Genomic DNA, 25,063 nt, shown 5'->3' on the forward strand with positions numbered 1-25,063 from the left:
GAAAAGTCAAAGGACTTTTTACTCCATTGACAAAATGGGAGGGATGCTCCATGCAATTCCTCTTTTTATAAAACTAATTTTTTTATGCTTTGTAAATTCATTTTATAAATTTATCTCCTGTATTTAAAAAAAAAATCAGATTTAATCTGATTTAATTCAGATTAATTTGTTAAAATTTTAATTATTCATAATTTATTTAAATTGACTTTTATCAAATTCATCACAAGAAATATACCAAAAAAAATAAAGATAAATATATATATCTAATTTTTTTTTTAAAAATGATAATAACAAATAACTTAAAAAAATTAATAATTTTTTAAATAATTAATAGGTATATATCTCGTATTAAAAAAATATAAAAAATAAAAATAAATAGCAAAGAAAAACTAATACCAGAAGTGTTACGACACCGCGAAAAATCTCCAATAAAAGACACGGAGTACCACTTGATGATCGAGAATCTGCCACGTGTCACGTTCTGGTGAGTTGTGGATGAAATCAACGGTTGGATTCGTCCCCCCGCCGCCCGCCGCTTTCTTATATAAACCCTTCGTTCAAAAGGGCTTCCTTTTTTCTCTTGCTCCCTTTGATTAGGGTTTTGTGATCCCGCTCCCGCCGCCGCGAGATCCACTTCATGGCCCCCGTTGCTGCTGCCGGTGACCGTATGAATCTCTTCCTCTCCTTCTTTGGCTAGGGTTTCGTGTTGGTTCTGTTGGTTTTCAATCGGGTTTTCGTGTTTTTTTATTTGTTTTTTTGAAGATTTTTCGAGGATTTCAAGGCTGAGGGTTTTGATAGGTTTTATGGAGGGTTTCTCGTGGTATTTGAACTGATTTGTTTGTGTTTCTTTGTTTTTGTGAGGATTTGCGATTGAGTTTTGTGACAAAGATGTCTTTTTTGTTGGGGTTTTAGTCGTTGTTTTTCTGTTGTATTTGTTCTTCGTTGATGTGGAGTTTGTGATATTCATTGCAAAGTTTTTTTTTTTCGTATTTGTGGGGTTTTCTTTTGTGTTTTCATGTGATTTTTGATCAGATCTTTATTAAGAAATGTGTTTTGGGGGATTATTTCATCTATGTTGTGTTTCTGATTTTTAGGTTTAATTTTTCATGATTAGGTTTTGCTTGTTTTTATCAAAGGTCCTTTTTAGAGATGTTGCTTGTGGCTCAGATCCTTTTGACAGTTCATTGTTGTCATTTTGTTTTACTTTTGGCAATATTATTTATTTTGTCGAGGAGTTTGTGATTGATGGTTTGCTTCCTTGAATGATATCTGACACAGAAGCAACTGATTTGTTGCAAAAGTTATCATTGGATTCTCCAACGAAGAGCAAGGCCCAAGATGCATCGGAGGTTGGCAAGAAGGTATGTCTTTTGTAGTTATTAATAATAATTTTCTAATGATATCTGCCACAGAGCTGTAAATCACTGTGCGATGTAATGTATCTGTGTTTGGTGGTTCTCTGTGACAGTCATCTGCAGTCCAGCAGGGGACTACTGCTAATAATGGGGAAATGTTGACCACTGTTCCAGGCGATAGGTCATCAACTCCCTTTTCTCGAGATGCTATGGATCCAACTGTTTGCTACCTGCCAAATGGATTTTCTTCCCAAGCATACTACTATAGAGGAGGTGCTCCTTTCGAATTACTGGATGTTTGCCTACTTTTTTTTTTTTGATTGGCCATGTTTCTTCTTGTGAGCCATTGAACTTTGTTGATTGGTGTTTTGGTTTCTAGCCTAAATTGGGTGGTTGAGAAGACTTCAATCTTGCCATCGTTTTCTTCTTATTTCATTTGCTTACTCAGCCAATTTCATGTGTGTTGATTTGATGTCTTCTTCAACTGACTTGGGATTCGTCATTTTTTTAGCTTTATAAATAGTTATCTAATTGATAATTCAATGTTTTAGGTTATGATGCTTCTGTCAACGACTGGGACGGATATTTGAATTACGATGTTATGGACATGTCATCAGCAGTAAGTTGTTATCTTACTAATTCTTGTTTGTAGAATTCTTATTTTTCCTTATTTGTTTTCTTTTTTCTTTTTTGTTTTTGGATATAGCCATATAGGTAGCCTACTCTGTTAAATCCAAGGTTCAAACAAACTGTTTCTATGCTTGGTTAGCTATGAATGTTGAAGATTGATTTTTTAATTAATCATCGGGGTGTTGTTTTTAACTAAAACTGTAATATTTTTTGGATTTATTTTTGTATGAATCCTTTAAGTTAAAAGGAAGGTTGCTATGTGTTTATTTACCATCCAAATGCTTTTAGTTGTACTGGTGTTTCGTCTGCATTTCTGTATGGTCAAGTGTGTTTAATGGTTGTTAGAATAATGCAGCTCCTCTTCTTACAGGGAGTTTATGGGGATATGTATCAACATGGGTATGGGTATGCTAACTATGGCCCATATCCATCTCCTGGTTCTCAAATTCCAGCTGCTGAGCCTGATTGGGGAATGTATGCATCACCGAATTATCAATACCCTCAATTTTATCAGGCTCCTACTCCATCTGGTGGTGCACCATATACACCTCAACAAGGGGATGTATCTTCATCTGTTACTTCCAATCAACCATTGCCCTCTGCTGATGCTTCCAAAGCCAACTCAAATGGAGTTTCTAATGGGAGTGTAAATGCGAATATGTCAGTGTCACTCAGACCCAACAATCAAAACTCAGCAGTGTCCACTTCTATCGGACCTGGAGTTGGTCAAGGTACTGCTGCTGGCCAGGCTGTGGAAGGGATAGCGAGACAATCCGAAGCAAAGGGTAAAATAAGAGGTGCTTTATTGCTCTAGTCTACCTTATATGGAAACATTAACAATTTATGTGCTGGTTGTGGGGTTGTTTGTTCTCATGGTGTGGATATTTTTCAGGAGGACATCCTTCTGGTTCGAGATTGGGATATGGTGGAAGACGATCTCCACAATGGTTTGATGGCCCTACATTCTCCAATGGGCAACATAGACCTGCTTCAGCCGGCCCATTATCTTCTACCCATCTACGTTACAGTAGTAATCCATCAGTAAGAAACCATACTTGGCCTGTGCCTCATCCCGGGGTATGGAGTTTTTCATCATATTAACTGCATGTGTTGTGTTTTCTTTTCATTGGTCAAGATATAAACACCACCAGCTTAGGTTGTGGTTTGTGGCTGGCTCCTTCTTGATGCCTAGCCCTCTGCGATTCCAGTCTGGTGTTTATTGCATGGAATACTTGGTCATTTGGTCATCTGCCATGGAGCAAGTGCTTTTTGGCGGGATGTAATAGACATAGTAGACATAAAGTAATTTAACTTCCTCTTAGATAATGTTGAAAGATAAATAATGATTCCATTACTTATTGCAATAATTTACGCTTTTGAGATATTTTTGGGGCAAAGGCTCCTTATTTTAGGCTCTGCTATATTTTTATGCTGTATTATTAATTTCTTCCATTTTATATTCAGGGTCTTTATGCGTCTAGACCATTTCAAGCAATGGGATCGGCATCTCCTGGTTACATGAATAGCATGTATTCAAACAACCATATGTATGGGCAGTATGGGAACACACTTAAAACTGCCATGGGTTTTGGGACCAATTTGTATGATTCCAGAGCTTATGGTGCCATGAGTCAGGTCTTTAACAGCAGATACAAGTCTAGGGTTCGAGGGAGCGGTTACTTTGGTTATGGCAATGAAAATTTTGATGGGCTAACTGAACTGAATAGGGGGCCAAGAAGTGGCCTTCCAAAAAACATCAAAAGTAATGGTTCTAATCTCACCATTGCTGTGAAGGGTCAGAACCTTCCATTGAATGGCAGTGAAGATTCTAGTCTTAGAGCTGTTGGTGGGGATGAATACAATCGCCCAGATTTTCCTGAAACTTACTCCACTGCAAAGTTCTTCATTATCAAGTCATATAGTGAGGATGATATTCACAAGAGTATTAAGTACAGTGTATGGGCAAGCACGCCTAATGGGAACAAAAAACTTGATTCTGCATATCAGGAAGCGCAAAGCCTGGCAGATGGATGCCCAGTCTTCTTGTTTTTTTCTGTAAGCGCATGCTTTAGCAATCAATAGTATTGTGTTTCTTCTGTGATTTTCTCACTTGCGCTTTCGATTGGAAGCTTATACTGTGTTTTTCTACTTTAAGGTTAATACAAGTGGTCAGTTTGTTGGTGTTGCTGAAATGGTGGGTCCTGTTGATTTTGACAAGACTGTGAGCTACTGGCAGCAAGACAAGTGGAAGGGTTGCTTCTCTGTGAAGTGGCACATTGTAAAGGATGTACCTAATAGCATTCTCAAGCACATCACGCTTGAGAACAACGAGAACAAGCCTGTGACAAACAGCCGAGACACACAGGAGGTGGGCATGCATAAGATGATCTCTCAAGTCGACTGATTGCTCTGTTTAACAATTGTTTCTATTAACTCTTCTTTTGTGTTTTTTCTTTGTTGTCTTGTAGGTAAAACTTGAGCAGGGTATTCAATTGCTCAAACTTTTCAAGGAGCATGTAAGCAAGACATCCATCTTGGATGATTTTGGCTTTTATGAGACCCGCGAGAAGCTAATGCAGGAAAGGAGATCAAAACAACTTCAGAAGCAGGCATGTCATATCTCTATTCATCTAACTTTAGAGTTTTCAAACTTTCAATATAGTTGTTTGGCAAACTTGTAAATGCTTGTTCATTACTTTTTTTTGCCCATGTATTTCATCCCTTTTTTTTTTTAATGCGTGCACAGTTTATACTTGCTATTTATGTTTGAACTATCAAAAAAACATGTGCTGATCAGGTCTTGGATGGAAAAGTTGCTGTTGCATCATCAGTTGATGAGAAAGAAAAAGAGAAAGATGAGCTGAATGGGAAGGTGAGGTTTCCGCAACCACTGGAACCAGTTACAATTTTGAGCAAAGAGACTGGACAAGGTGGTGGTATCGGAGGGACGAAAACATCTGAAGAAAACAGTGAAAATCTGAAGGTCAGCAAGGTATCAAATGATAAAGGACAATCAAACGCTGCCGATGGTTGAGCTTGGATTGTTTCTTTGCTGTTGGTTAGTAGTGTGTTCTTGGAGCCATTTGATGATCTTTAGTGAAGTGCTGGTGGTTCTGATACATGTCCTCAATGAGAGTTTTTAAATGGGGAAGCAGAAGCAGCATACAAGAGTCTAAAAATTGGTATATTGCTTCCTAGGGTTGCAGGTTATACATGTATTCCCTTATGTGATATCTTGGCAATAAAATAGAAAGCCTCTTTGGGTTGGGTGTTTTTTTCTTCTTTTCCTTTTTAAATTTTTTAGTTTTTGACTGGCCTGATGAATCATGTGCTTCAGTGTTTTTTTTTTAGTTTGAAATTTCTTTCCTTTTTTTTTTGTTTAAATTCGTTTGGTTGTGTAGGGACTCTAAATCATTTTGATTGCATCTGTTTTTTTTTCTTTGGGTTTGCTCCACCCGGAGGGGAGTTGGGAACTTGGGAGGTTTTTATTTTATTTTCCAAATTAATGATATATATATATATATATTAAAATTAATAGAATAGTGTATACGTAAATTATTTATATATTCGTTGGTGGGTACTCTACGCTTGGTCTGCTTACGTTGGTTAATATATTTTGATGAATTATTATTGTATTATTATTTATATTTTTCTCATAAGAATTAGCTAAAATTTTATAAGTAATAAATTTGTAAACAGAAAAGCTCTTTCGGTTGGATGAATGCTTGGGTAATTGGACCAAGTGTTATATATGTATAGATATGTATAGATATGAAGAGGTTTTTTTTTTAAAAAAAAATGGTTATAAATACTTGTTAAAATTTCTTTAAAAAAAAAGTGAATAAATTATTTTTAATAATCAAATCATGGTAAATAAGTTGGTTAGCTATTCTTTCAGTTTACTCAAGAATCCTAAGATAAAATGGTTGTATTGTATGAGGTTGTGGCACAATCTGAGTAATTAAAGAAATTATATTTATTTATATATTTTTATAGATCCTTGTTATTTGTTTGTATGATCTTATGAAACAATTTTCTCAAATATATATATGTAGTATAATATGGGATTTTTGCATATATATATACACACACACACACACACCATAAAAGACTTCATAATTGCGTACATACTAATGTACTATGCAAAAATAATATTTGCACTTACAAACAAATTATTAATATTTGAGCGTATGAGCCAAGTTGAGATTTGTTGAATATACAAATTCAATCATAGTTAATTAATTAATATTTACTACATCGTAGAAAATACTCAAACATTGATAACGTCTCTTACGAACACAATTTTCCATAAATTTTTAAAGGGTATAGATGATAATTGTCAAACGTATATATATATATATTGTTGGATATACATCCAAATATAAATGTGAGGAATTTTGGGTGTAGATAAAACAAAAGAAAGAGTAGAGTACAGAATAAATAAGATATCATAATTTATCATTTATAGTGTTCATCCTTAAACGGATACGTCATGTTTCCTTCCATTACTGTAGTACTCACTATGAATTATGAAAAATTGTTCAAGAGTACAAAAATACATCCCACACACACTTTTTGTGTGTCGCATATCTAAAAATACTCGATTTTACAAAATTTTTGTTAAAAAATTATCACATTCATCATCTCCTGATTTTTCTCTTACTTGTTCATAAGAACACATGAATTTAGACACACATTATCACCCAAATATCTTTTCCCTTTTAAAGCCAAAGAGTTTGGATGCAAATAACACATGGGTGTCTCTAATTGCACACAAGGTGATTTCAAAGTCAAGAATAATGGCTATCAATCATTAACATGGCTTCAAGATCAAAATTAATGGCTACCAACCATCAACTTGAGTGAGTTATTTATTTTGTTTGAACACATGAATAACTAGATTTATCTCCATTTTTTAACATATTTTTTAATATATATATATATATATATATATATGACATATTTCTTATAATATATTCACCACAAGAATTTATTTATTTTATTTTTAAATTTAAATTTAATATGGACAAGTCAATTGTTAGTGTCGAGGACGGACATATGCAACGAGTGTAAATACAAACTTTACAATATTGTGCCCTCATTGTATGTGAGCTAAGATTGAAACATATCTTCTCAGCAAGACACAAACACCGTCGCTGTTACCTTCAATATGCAGCTTCTTTTCATTTGGAAGCAAAGCTTTCTTAAGCCATGATCACTTTCTTTTGCATCAATCAATCCTATCTTGTGCATGACATTCAATATATCAAAGAAAAAAAAATCTGAGTTTGATTCATGCTCTTATTTTTACAACATATATAACAAACAATTTCTCATGCTCTTTACAATCAATGAATCAAAAATACATTTCTATTGACAATTTCATATGCACATAGATATCAAATGTGAATCTCTTCATTAACAACATTTGCAATATTTGTGTGCAAATAAACAACATGAATGGCTACAATTCAATCATCCATTCATTCATACTGAATAATTTTCAGATAAATCAAACCATACTAATTCCTGCTGATTTTCTCAACCATTTCTCGTCAATTAACAGTCTAATCCTTTCCGCATCTTCCCATTTTCCAATCTCTGAGTACATGTTAGAAAGCAGCACATAATAACTTGGGTTATCAGGATCCAATTTCATAAGCTGCTCTGCAGCAATTTCTGCAACTTTAGTATCAGTATCACCCTTTGCAGTAACTCTACACCAGCTAAGAAGAGTGCCCCATACATTCACATCTGGTTTAATTCGCATTCTACTTGTTATGAATTCAAGACCTCCGGCCACATCCCCTTGCCGGCCGAACATATCGACAATACAAGCATAGTGTGCCTGAGTAGGCTTGATACTGTAATCATGTTCCATGGCATTGAACAAGTTCAATCCTTGATCAACCATACCACAATGACTGCATGCAGATAACAGTGAGATAAACACTACCTCATTTGGTTTAATTCCATGCTCTAACATGTCTAGGAAAACTCCGATTGCTTCTTCTCCACGGCCATTGATTCCGTATCCTTTTATCATTGAACTCCAAGATACAAGATCTTTGTTTTTGAGTCTATTGAACAAGGCCTTTCCCTCAGAAAGTTTGCCAATCTTGCAGTAAAAATCAATCAAAGCTGATGCTGTGTATAAGTTTGATGAGTATACTGTTCTTGTTAGTCGAGCGTGTATGCTTCTCCCGATATTGAAAGCTTCCAGTGAAGAGCAGGCGTGTAGTAAACTAACCAATGTGATTTCATTAGCTTCTATGTTAGATAACTTCATTCGGTTGAACATCTCTAATGCGAGAACTGGATTTTCAGAATGAGCATACACTGAGATCATTGCACTCCAAGCGATAATGTCTTTTTGTTCGAGCTGCTCAAACAGCGTCTCCACGGTCTCTTCTTCCTCTTTAAATTCTGCATACATTCTGAGAAGTGCAGTACCGACAGAAGTAGAAGTTGAAAGGCCATTCTTTATAACAAGACCATGCATCCCAAAACCAAACATGATGAAATCATTTGTTTGAGAGCATGCACACACACTTATAATGTTCCGAACAATAATCTCATCAGGTTCAGTTTGAGAAGCTCTCATTTTAGAGAACAATGCTACTGCCTTTCTAACCTTATCAAGTTCTATGCAACCGATGATAATGCTCTTCCATGAGATGATATCCTTTTGTTTAATGAAATCGAAAACAATCATCGATGTTTCCAGCCTACTGCATTTCACATACATATCTACAAGAGCATTTTGAAGGCTTGTTTCTGAATCAAAACCTCTTCGAATGCTAAAGCAATGCACTTGCTTGCCACAATAAAGAGAAGCTGTGTTAGCACAAGCAAGCAAAACACTCAACAAAGTAACACTATTCGGACAAACACCGAAGTCTTGCATCTCGGCAAACATATGAATGGCATCAAAGAACAGCCCATTTTTACAGTAAGCTGAAACCATAGCACTCCACAAGATCAAATCTTTCACATGCACCTGACAAAACAAGTGTTTAGCACTCCTCAAATCATTCAAAGCTGAATAAAACCCAATAAACGCAGTTGCCACACAAGTTTCAGATTCAAAACCAGATTTAATCACAACACAATGAACTCCAAGCTTCATAGTTTCCAAACCAGCACCGGTTATCACTCTGATGAGACATGAGATTTCAGAGGTTTCCAGCCTTAAACCACCACAAACCATTGATTTAAACAATCCTAAAGTTTCCTTCTCTCTGTCCTCTTCCTCCAATATCACTACATTGAGGAACAAGATTTCTTTGAGGCATTCTATCAAGCATTAGATGGGCATGAGATTTGAATACAATGTTATCTCCATCCATGGCCGAGACTTGGGAAACCAAAGCACGAGAACTCGATTCTTTGATTGAATTGTGGAGAAAACATCGAAATTTGGTTATAATGATCGAATTTTGGTGGGAAAAATGGCATCTTTGGGTGAATGGAATCATTGAGCATTCTTCCCTCAGGTGTTTGTTGAAATGCCATAAGCTTTATATATATATATATATATATATATTAAAAATTTATATATATAAAAAAAAAATCTCCAATTTCGTTTAAATTTAATTTGGAAAAATAATTTATTGGATTTTTAAATAAAAAAAAAATTGGTTTGATTTTTTTATGCCGAAAACACCCTTGTATTTTCATTCCAGGAATAACCCTCCCTGTTTTCGTATTTCAGAACCAGGAGAGAGAGAGAGAGAGAGAGAGAGAGAGAGGAAGAGGATGGCGATCGCGAGAACGGGGGCATACGTTGATGATTACTTGGAATGTAAGAGATTTTTTTTTTTTTTTGTTGTTAATTTCTTGTGAATTGCTTTCGCTTGTGCTTTCTTTGATCCTGAGTGTTTTTTTTTCCTGTTGTTATGGTTGTCTTGAATCTAAGATTCGAGCACGCTTGCTCCGGAACTGCAGAGACTTCTCTCCACCATGAGAGAGCTTGATGAAAGGGCTCAAGGTGTGATTTTTCAAACCCTAGCACCGTTTCCCATTTGTTAATTTTTGCTAAAATTTTCCTTTTTTTTTTTCAGCTGAATTTTGAAAAATTTAATCTTTCTACTAATAAATAAGTCAAATTTGAGAATTTTGTAGTTCACTTGTATTAGGATCAGTTTTTATTGATGATCTGGTGCTTTATTTTGGTTGTTCGCATTTGAATTAGGGGAGTGTATAAAAATGTGATAAATAGGTTGAAAAGTTGAATTGCAGAAAATTTTTTCTTGTTTGCGTGATGCTAATCCTTCAATGACGAATTTATTTTTCTCTTGCCATGACTTTGTCATGATAAGCGGATGCATTGATTGTATTAGCTTGAATCAGCACTGGCACACTTGATTTTGTCTCATTAACCATCCTTTGGCTGATGCATTGATTGTATCGGCTTGAATCAGTGCTTACACTCTCGGTTTTGTCTCATTTACCATCCTTTGGTGAATCAAAGTTATTCTTCTAATAAAAATTGATTGAAATGGGCCTCCTTAAATGGAAACTTTGGTTTTCATGCACGTCACCGTTATTGGTATATTTATTTGTACATGTAATAAAAACCTGTTGAGTTATGTATGTATATAAGATTTTAAATCAAGTGGATGCTGTATTGTGATGCTGTATTTCTTGAGAGATTTGGCTTCCTCAAATAAACACTTACATCTTCCACTTGGATATTATGTTTCTAGGTATAATCAATCAAACAAGAGAACAGACTAATGACTGCTTGGGAATTCATTCTCATAGCTCCAAGAAAGTGATCCATGAAGATGATGAAACAACATTTGAAAAGTTGAAGAAAGAGATTGAGGCTAGTCAAGAGAATGCATTGAGCCTTTGTACTGAGAAGGTTTTGCTTGCACGGCAGGCTTATGATCTTGTAAGCTCCATTATTAGTGTAGCACTGACTTATCAGTATTAGCTTTAGATTGAAGGAAATAGATAAATTACTACTCCAACTTGGACATGTTTGATGAAGAGGATGATGATGATGAGTGATGATGATAATAATGATAAACTGATTTCTGTCCTTGTTGATTGTTTCCTCTAGTGATGTTTTATAAGCAATTGCTGGTTTTGTTTGTGCTTTGATTTCACATTCTGGTAGTATGGACATTTATTCTTTTGGAAATGGGTTCTATGTTCAATGTTATGCTACATATTGGTAATGATTGGTTTGTTCAGTGTAGTCTCTTGTATCAAAAGAAACAAAAAAACCTGTACTGTTTTTCTAAAGTCATTAACTACTGTTACATTAACCTCTTATGCCGTCATTGCTTTAATTTGGTTTTAGCATTGATGGTTTTCCTGTAATACTAATTTCCATAGTGCTTCTCTCTTTGTTCTTCATTAATCTGAGGTTATTAACCAAGTTGGACTTGGCAGATTGAGAGTCATGTAAAACGGCTGGATGAGGACCTGAACCAGTTTGCTGAAGATTTGAAGCAAGGTTTGAATAAGTCATCAGGCTAATTGATATAAAGTTTGAACCTCTGCTTGATTGACATCTTATTGTAACTTTTGATCACTTTATGTTTGTTAGAAAATTTTCTTTCTTTTTGGTTTCATGCTACATTAATCTTTGCTTTTAAATTGTAATTTGCATGTACATGTTTTGCCATTGCTGTCCGAAGTCTTGACTTTTGTGTCTACTGCATTACTCTGCTTGCTATTTGCTTCTTTTATCTTTGTATAGTCTGTATATGTATGCTTTGGTGAAAAGTACTTGACCTAAGCGCTTATGGCCACAGTTTGTTTGTGTAGAAGGAAAGATACCACCAGATGAGCCTGCTACACTTCCACCTCTACCTATTAAAGATGAAAAGCGGAGGTCCGGTCATTATACACCACAAGTAAAAAGGTTAAGAGAGAGGGAATGGGAAAGGGAGAGGGATGTTGATATTGAGCTGATGCCTCCCCCAGGTAGTCATAAGAAATCACTTCCTGTATCTGTAGATGCAGATCAACCCATTGATCCTAATGAACCCACATACTGTGTCTGCCATCAGGTGTTTTATCAACTTCCACAAATTTTCAGCTTGCACTAAAATAATTTCTGCAGATATATAGACTTCATCAGCAAACGTGAAGCAGCTTGACATTAATGAAAGAGTTTTGATTCTGTTTTATTGTCAGGTGTCTTTCGGAGACATGATTGCATGCGACAATGAGAATGTGAGTATCACCATATTTTTTCTTAATGCCTATCATCTGTTTTAACAGCATCTATATCTGTCAAGTTTTTATTGCACATTTTGCATTCTCTGAATTCTCAAACCAGATGAATATCTTTTACTATATCCTTGACCCTTGAAACTTCCAATCGTTGTGAATATGAACAAGAGCAGTTGGTCACTATGTTGTAACAAGTTGGTATCACTCTTGTGTCAAATTTTCCTTTGTCTGGATATCACCAAACACTTGTAGCTGATTTTAGTTCAGAATAGATAGATGAGACCTGCCACCTTTTGAAACTCTAGGGCATTGGTGATTGTATTCACAACTTGAGCTTGGTAAGTTGACAACTTCCCGAGAATTCTTTTTGAGGTCAAAGAAATACGCATGGACAGCTAAGATGAAGGTAAAGGGCATTAAGTTAATGCCGCGAGATGTTTCATAATAAAGTGCTTAGTTTACCTTTCAGTCTACCACTCATGCCAAATATTGACTTTAGTAAGAAAATGCTTCATTTTTTTTTTCCTATTGCACAATTGTAGGATTTCTGTGATGAGATAGACTGTCAACAGATATTATTTGTTTCCATCATGCACCTCTTGTGAGACATTCTGATTTAGTTTTCCAATTCGAGGAAACCGTGTTCTCTTACTTCACAGCAATGTCTGATTATCTCAAGATTTCTGTTTTGGCAGTGTGAAGGAGGAGAATGGTTTCACTACTCTTGCGTTGGGCTGACCTCGGAAACAAGATTTAAAGGGAAATGGTTTTGCCCTACATGCAGGCTACAACAATGAATTGCATTCTGTTCAATGCCAAACTTTTTCGGTTTTTTTTTTTTTCGGTCGGGCTTATTTCTTCCATTGAAGCTAGGGTTTGTGAAGTGGTGTGGTTTGAGCATCATGTGTTGTTGGTACTTGATGTCTTCACTACCTGATATTGCTTGTGGATGGTTTTGTTTACCAACATGTAGAAAGAAACTGGTGTCAGATGAACTTGACCTTTTATTGTATTCCAATTGAGTGCTTAATATGAAAACAACTCACATTGTTGCTGCTGAAATTTTTTTTCATGTTTCTAATTTGGTTGAGCTCTCAAAAAAATCCAAAAAAATGGGAAAACCCTAATTTGTTCAATAGTTTAGGAGGAATTTAGTTGAATTAAATGTTCTTGTTATTTATAAATGATATTTTTCTTGAAACAGGGTTTTTAATTCCAAAAAATTTGGGGGCTTTTTTTTAAAATTTTTTTTGGGTATGAATTCAGATTTTGGAAGTTAATTAAATTAATTGAATCTCTAAAACTTGCTAAACTTTGTGGACAATACAAAAATTTATTGAAGAGCAAAATACTTGCAAAAAGTTCTCAATTCTGGGAAGAATTTGTCAAACTAATTATAATACTAATTTCTTTGAACAAACAATTTGATAAATAACAATAATTATTCAAAATTGACTCTGTGGCCTACCCCTCCCTGTTTTTACTTGGTCAATATATGAATATAAGCTTTCATTAACAAGCCTAACTTTTATAATTTCTCACATCCTTTAATTTTCTCTTGCCAAAGAAAAAAGTCAGGAGAAAAATAGACACAATTTTTGGCACTTTTTTACAATAAAAAAAAAAATTAAGTCCCCCTAATTAATGCCTCATTTAACTGCCAAAACTATCTTAATTTTCATTTTAATGGATACATAAAATAGGCAAGCAAAGTTTAAAGTTAAGTTCAGAGGGAAAACCAAATAAATAGCCTAAAATAAAACACCAAATTAAGTCATGGAAAAGAAAAACAAAAGCACCAAAATTCAAGGCTGACTTGCAAAACATTCTGAATAATAACACAAGCTCACATCATCATATCATCATCTGCTTAAACATCTAATTGCTCGAATCACTCCTAAACTTCAAAGGCATGCTGGTGTGTAAACAAAACAAAAGCAGTTATGGAAAACCGAGGAGAACCGGTTTCTTCACTCTGTGGCTGCTCATGGTAATGTTGGTAATCGGCGCTGGTGCAAATACGCATAAATCTAGTCTTCATCCATGCCGGCCGGTTGATCTCTCTTGGGCCCGCCGGCAGGTTTCGCCATTATAATCTGTACAAACAGTGGTTGAGCCAGCCTGAACTCAAGAAAAAGGAAAGCAAGAAAAATAAAAACCATGTGGAGTGAATGATAACCTGGTCGACCCGAAGAACAGTACATGCAGCATCAGCAGCGTATTTAAGAGCGAAGTACCTGTTCATGAGGCAATATGTATCTTAGCATCACTGAAGAAGTACTACATTGATTTGCTTAGGAATACAAGTATTACATATGTTTCATGCAAACGTGGAAATGGCAAACATGAATTTTAAAGTTTTAAACAAGTCAGAAATGCTTGTGTTTAGCATTGTCATTGGAGCGCAAAACCGAATGAAATGTAAACATTTAATGGTTTGGCATCTTGAATAAAAAATCATGCACATCACATACAAAAGCTAAAAGAAATCTGGGCACTATAACTTAGTTTCCATGAGGGAAAATCACTTACAAGAAAAATATAAAGAGCTAAATGGGGCCTTGATATGGTCCCTTTCTTTTTTCCGTAGGACCTCCAAAGAAAAGAGTTCCTTAGTTATTTACTTTATCAATGCCATTACATTGGGCATACACGCGGAAGACCAATAAGGTCTTTCCATGCATTACATCTTTTGAATTGTGAACTATGCAAACCTAACCTTTCTCTCCAGATTTTAGGACAACTATACAGATTGATAACCTTAAATGTGCATAACTATCATAGAATCAGACACAAGAAGTAGCTGCAGAAGTTTGTAATCTATTCAAAATCCAGCAATCAGTAAGTGTACTCATCATAAGCATTAATGGCAGTTAAAATTTTGAACCAATTTAAAAAGGGAACAGAATTCTACTTGTTGCAGGGTAAGAAACATTGGAAGAAAAACGTAAAAACTCACTTTGTAACATAGAGGTCCCAGATGTTCATAGTTGACATATCTTTGCAGATTCCTTCCTCCAAGTCAATGCCCACTTTAGTGTTTCCAGCAGCATGCTCAGCATACAATGAAGAAATAATCTCAATAGCATTAAGCCCAGCATTTTCAGCCAAGGTTTTAGGAACCATCTCAAAACTTTCAGCAAATTTTGCAATGGCGTACTGATCCAAACTGCACACCAAGAATATCAAATTCTACATAATCAGTAAGAAGTCTTCAGTTTATGAATCAACCAAAACATAACTGCCGTGTTAGGCTTTGTCTAAACTAGCTATGGCTCCAATAAGAAAGAAAAATAGCTAAATTTTCACTGTCATTGATATTTTTAATTCCCAAAGGGATAAAACAAGACTGCAATTAGATAATAATCATTGAATAGGAAGCATCTAGATTAGTGGAGCTAAAGGGTGGAGGCAAGTTTAAGTTTCTGAAATCCTGAGTGACTCTGAATTGGACATCTCCCACATCTTCGAGGGCATATCTGAAATCAAGTATCTCTGAATCCAGATTTCAACCCAAATATTTTGTTCAGTTTCTGGGGCATGGCTTAGAATAGTATCTTAAACTAGGATTTCAACTTATATGCCCAAATTAAGTGCCAGTCAAAAACCAAGCATTCTCCCAATAACTTCAATCAAACAACCCCTGCTTTAAGAAGAACCTAGAGTGACTAGACGAACAATTACATAGCATTGAATTAAAATGATCGTAAGAAGAAGTACCCGGTTTCTTTGAAGGAGAACTCCTTCAATCTTCTCGCTAATTCAATCTCGGTGGCAGCAGCACCAGGAACTATGCGACTATCCCTGCACATTGCCTTATTACGAAGACAAGAAAAGAGCTCATTAGACAGAAAATTAGCATCAGTCACCCAAAATCAATAAGCAACACACCTTGTATGTATTGACACCATCATCAACAGCCCTTTCAAGGTCATCCAGTATACTGTCAGTACTTCCACGTAAAACCACTGTAGAAACTGAGTTCCCACCTTCTTCATTTTTAACTATAGTTACCTAAAAACAAAAAACATCCAGCTAAAGTTAAAACCAGACTTTAGGCACAGAAAACTGTGGAAAAAGAAGTCTCAACAAAATTATTATGCATACCCTGACACCACCAACTTCCTGTACTGAAACAGAATCAGCATAGCCAAGTTCATCTGGATTTGGTTGGCTTAGTTTCAGCTGAGCAAATGACCTCAGAAGGTTAGAGTTGTTTTAAGTAAATTTTCTAACAACAAGAAGCAGCAAAAACCTTACAAGAGCTACAGCACCCGTTGTACGGCAGAACCTTCGCAATTCAAATTTAGAACTTATCTTTAGAACCATGAGCCTGTAAAACAAAAAATCAAGAGAGGCACCAATAAATTTCTGAATTATCAAATAACATACACAATAAGATCTTCATCAATTATACAAGCAAGAAATCATATTTACTTTCATCAGGTTTTGCCATTGACACATGAAATGCTGAAACAAACCATATCTTGTTATATACAACTTGCAAATCATATTATCAGCACACACTTATGGCAATTAAATTTCATGCAATGAAATGCATAATACATGAAATGCAAAGATACATTGATCAATCAGAAGCAAGAAATATTTAATAAAACAAAGCTTTTCAAGAACTGAAATCGCACAGGATAAAATACACACTGACAAAGAAACACAATGCCTTTGATACACGGGAAAAAAAGGAAACTATGGAAACAAAGGTCTATAGGCAAGAATATTTTACTTGTAGCGTTCACAAAAATGCAAAGCCATCTCTCCAACTGCTCCTCCACTGACAATAACTTTGGCTCCCTGAGTCTGCAACAGCTTTAATGAGCTCCTCCACTTTAGCTTCCTCTGTCTTCGCGTAATTCTCTAGCTGCAACAAACCACAACATAGCTCCTCCATTCAAAATTTCAAAATTTCAAAGATCACTATAAAAGCATTTATCCAACATAGCTCCTCTAGCAGACCATGTTAATAAGTAACAAAACAAGTAAAGCAGAGATATAAGGGACAAGAGGCCACAAAACTTTCTACCAAAAAGCTTACCTGTTCAGCATTATGTATTAGAACAGTTCCTTTTGTTTCAGTTGCAGATGTATCAACACCCCCAGCAAAGACAGCAATCTGCACAGAGGAGCCACAGCATAAAGAGGGATTTTCAGGACAAGAAATCAAGAATGAAAGTTCATTCTTCATCACAAAGTAATAGAATTTAAATCAAGATATATCTAAACAGAAAAACAAAACAAGCTTTTGTAGTAGATTCTCATCATACATATGAGCTAATACACAACTATATGAATAATTAAATACTCAACATGCAAACTTCCCTATCCAGATTAGCATTACTGCAGATAGCTCAAGAAAAAGAAATTTGGCCCCCCATTTTTCCAGAAATCAGTCCACTCAAATTTGGTTATTTTTATTTGTTGGTGCTGAAAACTTAACAACCCAAAGTCTTGATCCCATAATTCAAAAGGTAAGGACAAACCAAGATATTTTAGAGATCACATTATGCTAGTTAAAGGCTAAATTTCACTATAAAATAAATGTCAAAAATTAAACCCTAGTCACTGTCCCCAATGCCACCTAACAGACTTTTAACATGACAAAAATTTAATACCTTTGCCTTCTCCATCTTTTTGATACTCCCGACAGCATCATTTTTCAAGACCATACCACGAATTATAGAACAATTGTGCAAACCTCCTCCAAGGAGCTTTGCTACACGAACATTATCCACATTAAAGTTTGTAGGATTCTTTGGGCAGACTTGAATGCATGCCTGATTTATCAAAAGAGCTTCAGTACTACAATCACTAAGAAAGCAAACTGAGAGAGAAGGCAGAATGGTTAAGGAAATCACTCACATCAGCAATAAGAGGGCACAGGATATCCTCCTGCCCAAACTGCTTGCTAGCAACAGCCGATTTCATTCTGGAGACAACTTCATTTTTATTGCGAACATCCATAGTATCTGATCCTTGCTCTACCAACTCATCCAATATCTCAATCGTCTAATGATAACGCAGATGAAAGGAGGTAATGTTACTACACAGTTCCTAGATAAGCAAAAGAAAAAAACTTAATTAAGGAAATAGAAGACAAGAAAACAACCTTGGTTATGCCCTTTGAATAACCCCTGATGATTTCACTTGGATGTAAGCCCATTCTTATAAGCTCCTCTGCATTCTGGAGGAGTTCCCCAGCAAAGGATATTGTAAGATTAGCTCCATCTCCAATTTCCTCCTGCTGAGCCTTGCCAGCTAGGACACAAATCTTAGCAGCGGGATGTTGCACCTCAAGCTCATTCACAATAGTTGCAGCATCATTCGTAACAAAAAGCTTGTCCAAATGATTGATCACCATTTTATTCATACCTAAATATACACCTCAGTACAGGTTCAGATGAGACATATAATCAAAAACAAAACTTTAATAAATGTATAAACACAAATTGCTAAAGCTAAGCCCCTAATCAAAAAATTATACATACAAGAAAAAACATGCACAACCAGAAACCAATAGAAATCTAAATCCAACAAAATCAATTAAAATCTAAAATGAACAGCAGCATTATCAACTACAACACCACAAGGAGATCAATCAATAGAGAAGCGAATGAAACAAGAACAAAGATCAGAACTTTAAGCACGAAATGGGTAAAATACAAATAAAAAGGCAATAAAAACGTGCCATTGGGGCCGAGGGAAGTGCGGGTGATCTGAGAGAGCTGCTTGCAAGCATCGATGTTCTTGAGGACGGCCTCATCGAGGCCGGAGAGATGCTTGTGCCCTTCCTTGAGCATGGATTGGATCCCATAGGGCTGCATCTGAAAACCCATCTCGATCTAAATGAAAACCCTAGATTTGGAGAGAAATGGAAACCCTAGATTTCGAAAACTCGCGCCCTCCTTCGCCGTGTTGCTTCTCGACTGATCACTCGCTTGTTCGAAAGCTCTACACTTTTTTCTTTATTCATTACACTTTGCATATATGCCCTTGTAAACTCCAGAAATTACATATAAATTCTAACATGATTTTTATATCTACTTTAAAAAAATAAATTGAATTTTCTTTTAGAAAATGAAATAGCCACAGAGTCAAGGGCGTACAAAGGGCCCGGAAGTGAACATCCAACTCTGCACCCTCATCAGAGAACACAGGGCTCCAATGGCAAGCCTAAACCTACGTCATGTTGGGAATACATAGAGTTGATGTACTAGATTATCACACAAGATCAATTCGGAGACACGTTTTCACTGTCTTTAAAAAGATTTGCGAGCCCTATCACAAAGATCTTCTATGAGGGTTTTATGTTGTGTCTCCCATGATATAACTGAAGATCACGATTTAGAAAAAACGTGATTTTCCATAACCTCACTATTTTAGAAGAAAAAAACGTGATTTTCTATAACCTCCCTACTTTAGAAGAAAAAGATAGAAAAATCAAGTTGTTTTAATGCAAATGACTTTTATATCATCAAATGACTTAAATTAACCAATATTATAGTCTCCAAAAGACTCTTTTAAAGAGTTACAACTTTTCCCTTAATAAAACCATTAACCCTCAAATAATACATATGAAGTGTCAAATCTTTTAAGTCTAATACTATCATTGGAAAGTCACAGTATTCTTTCAAACATATTAATTAATTTAAACATTCAATAGATGCTTTTGAAAGAAAAGGTTACATCTTTCAGACTACATTTATTTAATATTAACCATCTATATAACACGCTAGAGAGCTGTTATTGTCGGGAAAATTTAAACTCGAGGTAATGAAAGTCTCCTATCTCAATCTTAAGAAAGTGGGGTTTTACCACTGAGTTATGAGCTCTTTAGCAATGTTTAATTTTCTATATATAAATAAAAAATAATTTTTCTATATCCTCTTATAAAAATTGGATTCTTCCTTGAATGTGTTTGATTACACATTCATTTAATAGATAATATTTTAAAATATAAACTGATTAAATAAAATAATGGATTATTTCATTATATTATTAATTAATTATAATTTGTTTGATTTTTTAAAATATATTTGTTAGGACTAGAAATATAATAATTGTATTAATGTTTATTTAAAATAAAAAAAGGGAAAATTACTATTTACCCCCTACACTGTTTAAAATTTCCCAAACAACCCCTGCAAGTTATGAATACCACGGACAACCCTTCCTTTATCATTTTACTTCCTTTTTACCCCTTGTAGGTCACTTGGATTGGGTCCATGTTGTGAAATTCCATCATTGCCCTTAAAAATGGTGGGAAAAAAAAACGTCCAATCACATCATGTCTAACATTTTTTACATTTCTTTTTTTATTTTTCTCAAAACAAACTTTGGAAGACTTTTTATCCTTGTCCCGTCCCTGCTTCCGCTTTAAAATGATCGCATTTTTGTTTAAACATAAATGTTTCCGTTTAAAATTATCAAGTTTCGTTTAAATATATCCGGTTTCGCTTTAAACGAAATGATTTTAGTAGGTATTCGGATTCTACGAGCGTATCCGTCCCCACCTCAAAGGCCACTCCGACGATTTAGTAGGCCTTCCTTACTCGTCGGATCATTTTGAAGTTTTGTCATTGCATGCCGGACAACGCTTTTTGAAGGCGCTAATCATTTAAAAACTCATTTCACTACCACGAGCAGCGGACACAATCGTAGATCTTTAGCAAAAAACTATCGCCAACTAAGCATAAATGATAACTTATATTCGTTACATATGTTTGCCACAAACTATCGCATATTATTGTACATTTTGCTCGTTATTTATGAAAAATCGTTTTCATAAACAAAACCCAAATTTAAAATGAAACAATGATATTTAAACATAAACATAGTTGTATAAGTTAATTATTGATTAATTATCCCAGTTTTTGCTTAAAACTTATGTTTTTTCTCAACTATTATTATCATGTCTTTGTTTCGTTTAAAATTATACAGTTTTTTGTTTAAACTTAAATGTTTCCGCTTTTAAATTTATCAAGTCTCCGTTTAAAAATGTTATGTCTCGTTTAAATATATCCGGTTTCAGCTTTTAAACGAAATGATTTTTAGTAGGTATTCGGATTCTACGAGCGTATCCATCCCACCTCAAGGCCACCCTGACGATTTAGTAGGCCTTCTTTACTCGTTAGATCATTTTGAAGTTTTGTCATTGCATGTCGGACAACGCTTTTGAAGGCGCTAATCATTTTAAAAAAACTCATTTCACTACCACGAGTGCGGACACAATCGTGAGATCTTGCAAAAAAACTATCGCCAACTAAGCATAAATGATAACTTATATTCAGTTACATATGTTTGCCACAAACTATCGCATATTATTAGTACATTTTGCTCGTTATTTATGAAAATCGTTTTCATAAAACAAACCCAAATTTAAAATGAAACAATGATATTTAAATATAAACATAGTTGTATAAGTTAATTATTGATTAATTATCCCAGTTTTTGCTTAAAACTTATGTTTTTTCTCAACTATTATTATCATGTCTTTGTTTCCGTTTAAAATTATACAGTTTTTTGTTTAAGCTTAAATGTTTTCCGCTTTAAATTTATCAAGTCTCTGTTTAAATGTTATGTCTCTGTTTAAATATATCCAGCTTTCAGCTTTAAACATGAAATGATTTTTAGTAGGTATTCGGATTCTACGAGCGTATCCATCCCACCCTCAAGGCCACCCCGACGATTTCAGTAGACCTTCCTTACTCGTTAGATCATTTTCGAAGTTTTTGTCATTCGCATGTCGGACAATGTTATGTAGGCGCTAACCATTTAAAAAACTCATTTCACTACCACGAGTGCGGACACAATCGTAGATCTTGCAAAGAAACTATCGCCAACTAATTATAAATGATAACTTATATTCGTTACATATGTTTGCCACAAACTATCACATATTATTGTAAATTTTGCTCGTTGTTTATGAAAATCGTTTTCATAAACAAACCCAAATTTAAAATGAAACAATGATATTTAAACATAAACATAGTTGTATAAGTTAATTATTGATTAATTATCCCAGTTTTTGCTTAAAACTTATGTTTTTTCTCAACTATTATTGTCATGTCCTTGTTTCCGTTTAAAATTATACTGAGTTTTTTTGTTTAAACTTAAATGTTTCCGCTTTAAATTTATCAAGTCTCTGCTTTAAATGTTATGTCTCTGCTTTAAATATATCCAGCTTTCGATTTAAACGAAATGATTTTTTAGTAGGTATTCGGATTCTACGAGCGTATCCGTCCCACCTCAAGGCCACCCTGACGATTTAGTAGGTCTTCCTTACTCGTTAGATCATTTTGAAGTTTTGTCATTGCATGTCGGACAACGTTTTGAAGGCGCTAATCATTTAAAAAAACTCATTTCACTACCACGAGTGCGGACACTAATCGTAGATCTCTGCAAAAGAAACTATCGCCAACTAATCATAAATGATAACTTATATTCGTTACATATGTTTTGCCACAAACTATCGCATATTATCAGTACATTTTGCTCGTTATTTATGAAAAATCGCTTTTCATAAACAAACCCAAATTTAAAATGAAACAATGATATTTAAACATAAACATAGTTGTATAAGTTAATTATTGATTAATTATCATAGTTTCTGCTTAAAACTTATGTTTTTTCTCAACTATTATTGTCATGTCTTTGTTTCCGTTTAAAATTATACAGTTTTTTGTTTAAGCTTAAATGTTTCCGTTTAAATTTATCAAGTCTCTGTTTAAAATGTTATGTCTCTGTTTAAATATATCCAGTTTCAGTTTAAACAGAAATGATTTTAGTAGGTATTCGGATTCTACGAGCGTATCCGTCCCACCTCAAGGCCACCCTGACGATTTAGTAGGCCTTCCTTACTCGTTAGATCATTTTGAAGTTTTGTCATTGCATGTCGGACAACGTTTTGAAGGCGCTAATCATTAAAAAATTCATTTCACTACCACGAGTGCGGACACAATCGTAGATCTTGCAAAGAACTATCGCCAACTAAGCATAAATGATAACTTATATTCGTTACATATGTTTGCCACAAACTATCGCATATTATTGTACATTTTGCTCGTTATTTATGAAAATCGTTTTCATAAACAAACCCAAATTTAAAATGAAACAATGATATTTAAACATAAACATAGTTGTATAAGTTAATTATTGATTAATTATCCCAGTTTTTGCTTAAAACTTATGTTTTTTCTCAACTATTATTATCATGTCTTTGTTTCCGTTTAAAATTATACAGTTTTTTGTTTAAGCTTAAATGTTTCCGCTTTAAATTTATCAAGTCTCTGTTTAAAAATGTTATGTCTCGTTTAAATATATCCAGTTTCAGGTTTAAAACGAAATGATTTTTAGTAGGTATTCGGATTCTACGAGCGTATCCGTCCCACCTCAAGGCCACCCCGACGATTTAGTAGGTCTTCCTTACTCGTTAGATCATTTTCGAAGTTTTGTCATCTGCATGTCGGACAACGCTTTTGAAGGCGCTAATCATTTAAAAAAACTCATTTCACTACCACGAGTGCGGACACAATCGTAGATCTTGCAAAAACTATCGCCAACTAAGCATAAATGATAACTTATATTCGTTACATATGTTTCGCCATAAACTATCGCGATATTATCAGTACATTTTGCTCGTTATTTATGAAAAATCGTTTTCATAAACAAACCCAAATTTAAAATGAAAAGATGAAATTTAAATAGAAACTGTCGTAGTTAAACAGAAACATTGATATTTAAACATAAACTTTGAAACTTAAATAGAACAATCGATAGTTAAACAGAAATAACAATATTTACATTCAAAATTAAACCTGGCCGTCCTAGACAAATGTGGATCGAGTCGGACATCACAATGAAATTGTAAAACAATCAAAAAATCTCCTTCAACACAATATTATCGCTTTTGATTATGTACACAAACAAAAATGAAAAACAATCAAAACTCTTGCCGAAAAATCTTCCTACAAACTACAAGATCGTCCAATAATCACACCATGAAACCGAAAAAATTCTCTTTCTAATAGAATATTTTAGAAATCAAACTAAAAAGAAACCTACAGAATATCAAAACAAAAGGAAACTGCACAACATCTTCAACGGCATCCACCTCGTGTCAATACCTTGGAGCGCAAACTAATGAAATGTTAAAGAGTTGAGTGGGAGTTCTTCTTCGAGGCAGTGGTCCAATCCTACAGAAGATGTCCAGGTAATGACAACTTTGAAAAAGGAAAAGTTGAAGAGATGAAAAGAGAAAAAGAAACCGAAAGACCAATAATGGTGTTCTTTTGGGGATTAACCAAGAAAAAACGGATTCCTCTTAAAGAGAAAATTATTGCGAAAGAAAAGGCGTTATGATCAAAATCACGCCCTCATTTGTCACAACTTCCCATGCAGAGGATAATTTCGTCCAAAAAAATTTAAAAACTAACTCCATTAAATGCTTGAGGGTTTCAAATTCATCTGTATTTAAAAAGGAAGGGGTTTTTAGGGATTCCCAAATTAATGGGGTGTTTTTGGAAATATTAGAAACTTAGGGGGTTATTTTGGCAATTTCCACAATAAAAAATTATTAATTATTAAGACTTATATTAAAAAAATATAAATAAAAATAATAAACTGTATATACCTGAATAGTTAAATTTTTAGATAAATAAAAAAAATGAAAGTAAAATTGAGAAAAAAAATCCCTACAATTTTTTAAACATTATTGATTTATTATAGATTGAAATTAGAGAAATTTTTACTTAAAAAAAAAATGTTTTTATACGGATGCTTTTAGCCCAAACTTACTCTCATTTCAAATGTACCTAAACTAATTGAGATTCTTATATATATATATATATATATATATATGAATTTCTCTA

The 25,063-nt window shown here is 34.4% G+C and overlaps 4 protein-coding genes across 7 annotated transcripts; 2 read left to right on the forward strand and 2 right to left on the reverse strand.

Moving 5' to 3' along the window:
• Positions 1-570: 570 nt before the first annotated feature.
• Positions 571-5,267, forward strand: LOC120274716 (YTH domain-containing protein ECT4-like). 3 transcript variants are annotated; one of them, XM_039281246.1, is made up of 10 exons: positions 571-665; positions 1,279-1,361; positions 1,469-1,628; positions 1,907-1,974; positions 2,356-2,782; positions 2,878-3,062; positions 3,450-4,040; positions 4,141-4,353; positions 4,454-4,594; positions 4,783-5,267. In XM_039281246.1, the coding sequence occupies exons 1-10, from the start codon at positions 638-640 to the stop codon at positions 5,017-5,019; spliced, it is 2,133 nt and encodes a 710-aa protein (XP_039137180.1). In that variant the 5' UTR covers positions 571-637; the 3' UTR covers positions 5,020-5,267. The 3 variants fall into 3 exon arrangements, with proteins under 3 accessions (XP_039137180.1, XP_039137182.1, XP_039137181.1); XM_039281248.1 differs by having other exon boundaries at positions 2,878-3,026; XM_039281247.1 differs by having other exon boundaries at positions 2,356-2,770.
• A 2,230-nt stretch (positions 5,268-7,497) lies between these two features.
• LOC120274653 (pentatricopeptide repeat-containing protein DOT4, chloroplastic-like) lies at positions 7,498-9,195 on the reverse strand. Its single transcript, XM_039281186.1, has one exon. The coding sequence runs from the start codon at positions 9,193-9,195 to the stop codon at positions 7,498-7,500; it is 1,698 nt and encodes a 565-aa protein (XP_039137120.1).
• Positions 9,196-9,702: 507 nt separating this feature from the next.
• On the forward strand, positions 9,703-13,224 carry LOC120274452 (PHD finger protein ING2). Of its 2 annotated transcripts, XM_039280984.1 has the most exons (7): positions 9,703-9,789; positions 9,904-9,975; positions 10,694-10,884; positions 11,391-11,454; positions 11,769-12,013; positions 12,141-12,179; positions 12,875-13,224. In XM_039280984.1, exons 1-7 carry the CDS (start codon positions 9,744-9,746, stop codon positions 12,974-12,976), a joined length of 759 nt encoding a protein of 252 aa, XP_039136918.1. In that variant the 5' UTR covers positions 9,703-9,743; the 3' UTR covers positions 12,977-13,224. The 2 variants fall into 2 exon arrangements, with proteins under 2 accessions (XP_039136918.1, XP_039136919.1); XM_039280985.1 differs by lacking the exon at positions 11,391-11,454 and having other exon boundaries at positions 11,756-12,013.
• Positions 13,225-13,912: 688 nt separating this feature from the next.
• Positions 13,913-19,136, reverse strand: LOC120274809 (T-complex protein 1 subunit theta-like). Its single transcript, XM_039281344.1, is given in 14 exon segments — positions 13,913-14,275; positions 14,359-14,416; positions 15,139-15,348; positions 15,900-15,994; positions 16,071-16,193; positions 16,287-16,364; positions 16,440-16,512; positions 16,924-16,991; positions 16,993-17,058; positions 17,233-17,310; positions 17,810-17,971; positions 18,057-18,203; positions 18,304-18,566; positions 18,883-19,136. Coding segments are annotated over 14 exon segments (1,635 nt in total). The 5' UTR covers positions 19,031-19,136; the 3' UTR covers positions 13,913-14,209.
• Between the last annotated feature and the right edge of the window lie 5,927 nt (positions 19,137-25,063).

Source organism: Dioscorea cayenensis, chromosome 13 (assembly GCF_009730915.1).
Source record: "Dioscorea cayenensis subsp. rotundata cultivar TDr96_F1 chromosome 13, TDr96_F1_v2_PseudoChromosome.rev07_lg8_w22 25.fasta, whole genome shotgun sequence".
Taxonomy (NCBI): domain Eukaryota; kingdom Viridiplantae; phylum Streptophyta; class Magnoliopsida; order Dioscoreales; family Dioscoreaceae; genus Dioscorea; species Dioscorea cayenensis.

Bases quoted from the DNA above. Each gene is read 5' to 3' on its own strand.
- LOC120274716 (XM_039281246.1), top strand. From the start codon at position 638: ATGGCCCCCGTTGCTGCTGCCGGTGACC. The intron at 1,975-2,355 runs GTAAGTTGTTAT...CTCTTCTTACAG, and splicing joins TTATGGACATGTCATCAGCA to GGAGTTTATGGGGATATGTA. The intron at 4,595-4,782 runs GCATGTCATATC...TGTGCTGATCAG, and splicing joins CAAAACAACTTCAGAAGCAG to GTCTTGGATGGAAAAGTTGC.
- LOC120274653 (XM_039281186.1), bottom strand. From the start codon at position 9,195: ATGGTTTGTGGTGGTTTAAGGCTGGAAACCTCTGAAATCTCATGTCTC.
- LOC120274452 (XM_039280984.1), top strand. From the start codon at position 9,744: ATGGCGATCGCGAGAACGGGGGCATACGTTGATGATTACTTGGAAT. The intron at 10,885-11,390 runs GTAAGCTCCATT...TGGACTTGGCAG, and splicing joins CACGGCAGGCTTATGATCTT to ATTGAGAGTCATGTAAAACG. The intron at 12,180-12,874 runs GTGAGTATCACC...CTGTTTTGGCAG, and splicing joins TTGCATGCGACAATGAGAAT to TGTGAAGGAGGAGAATGGTT.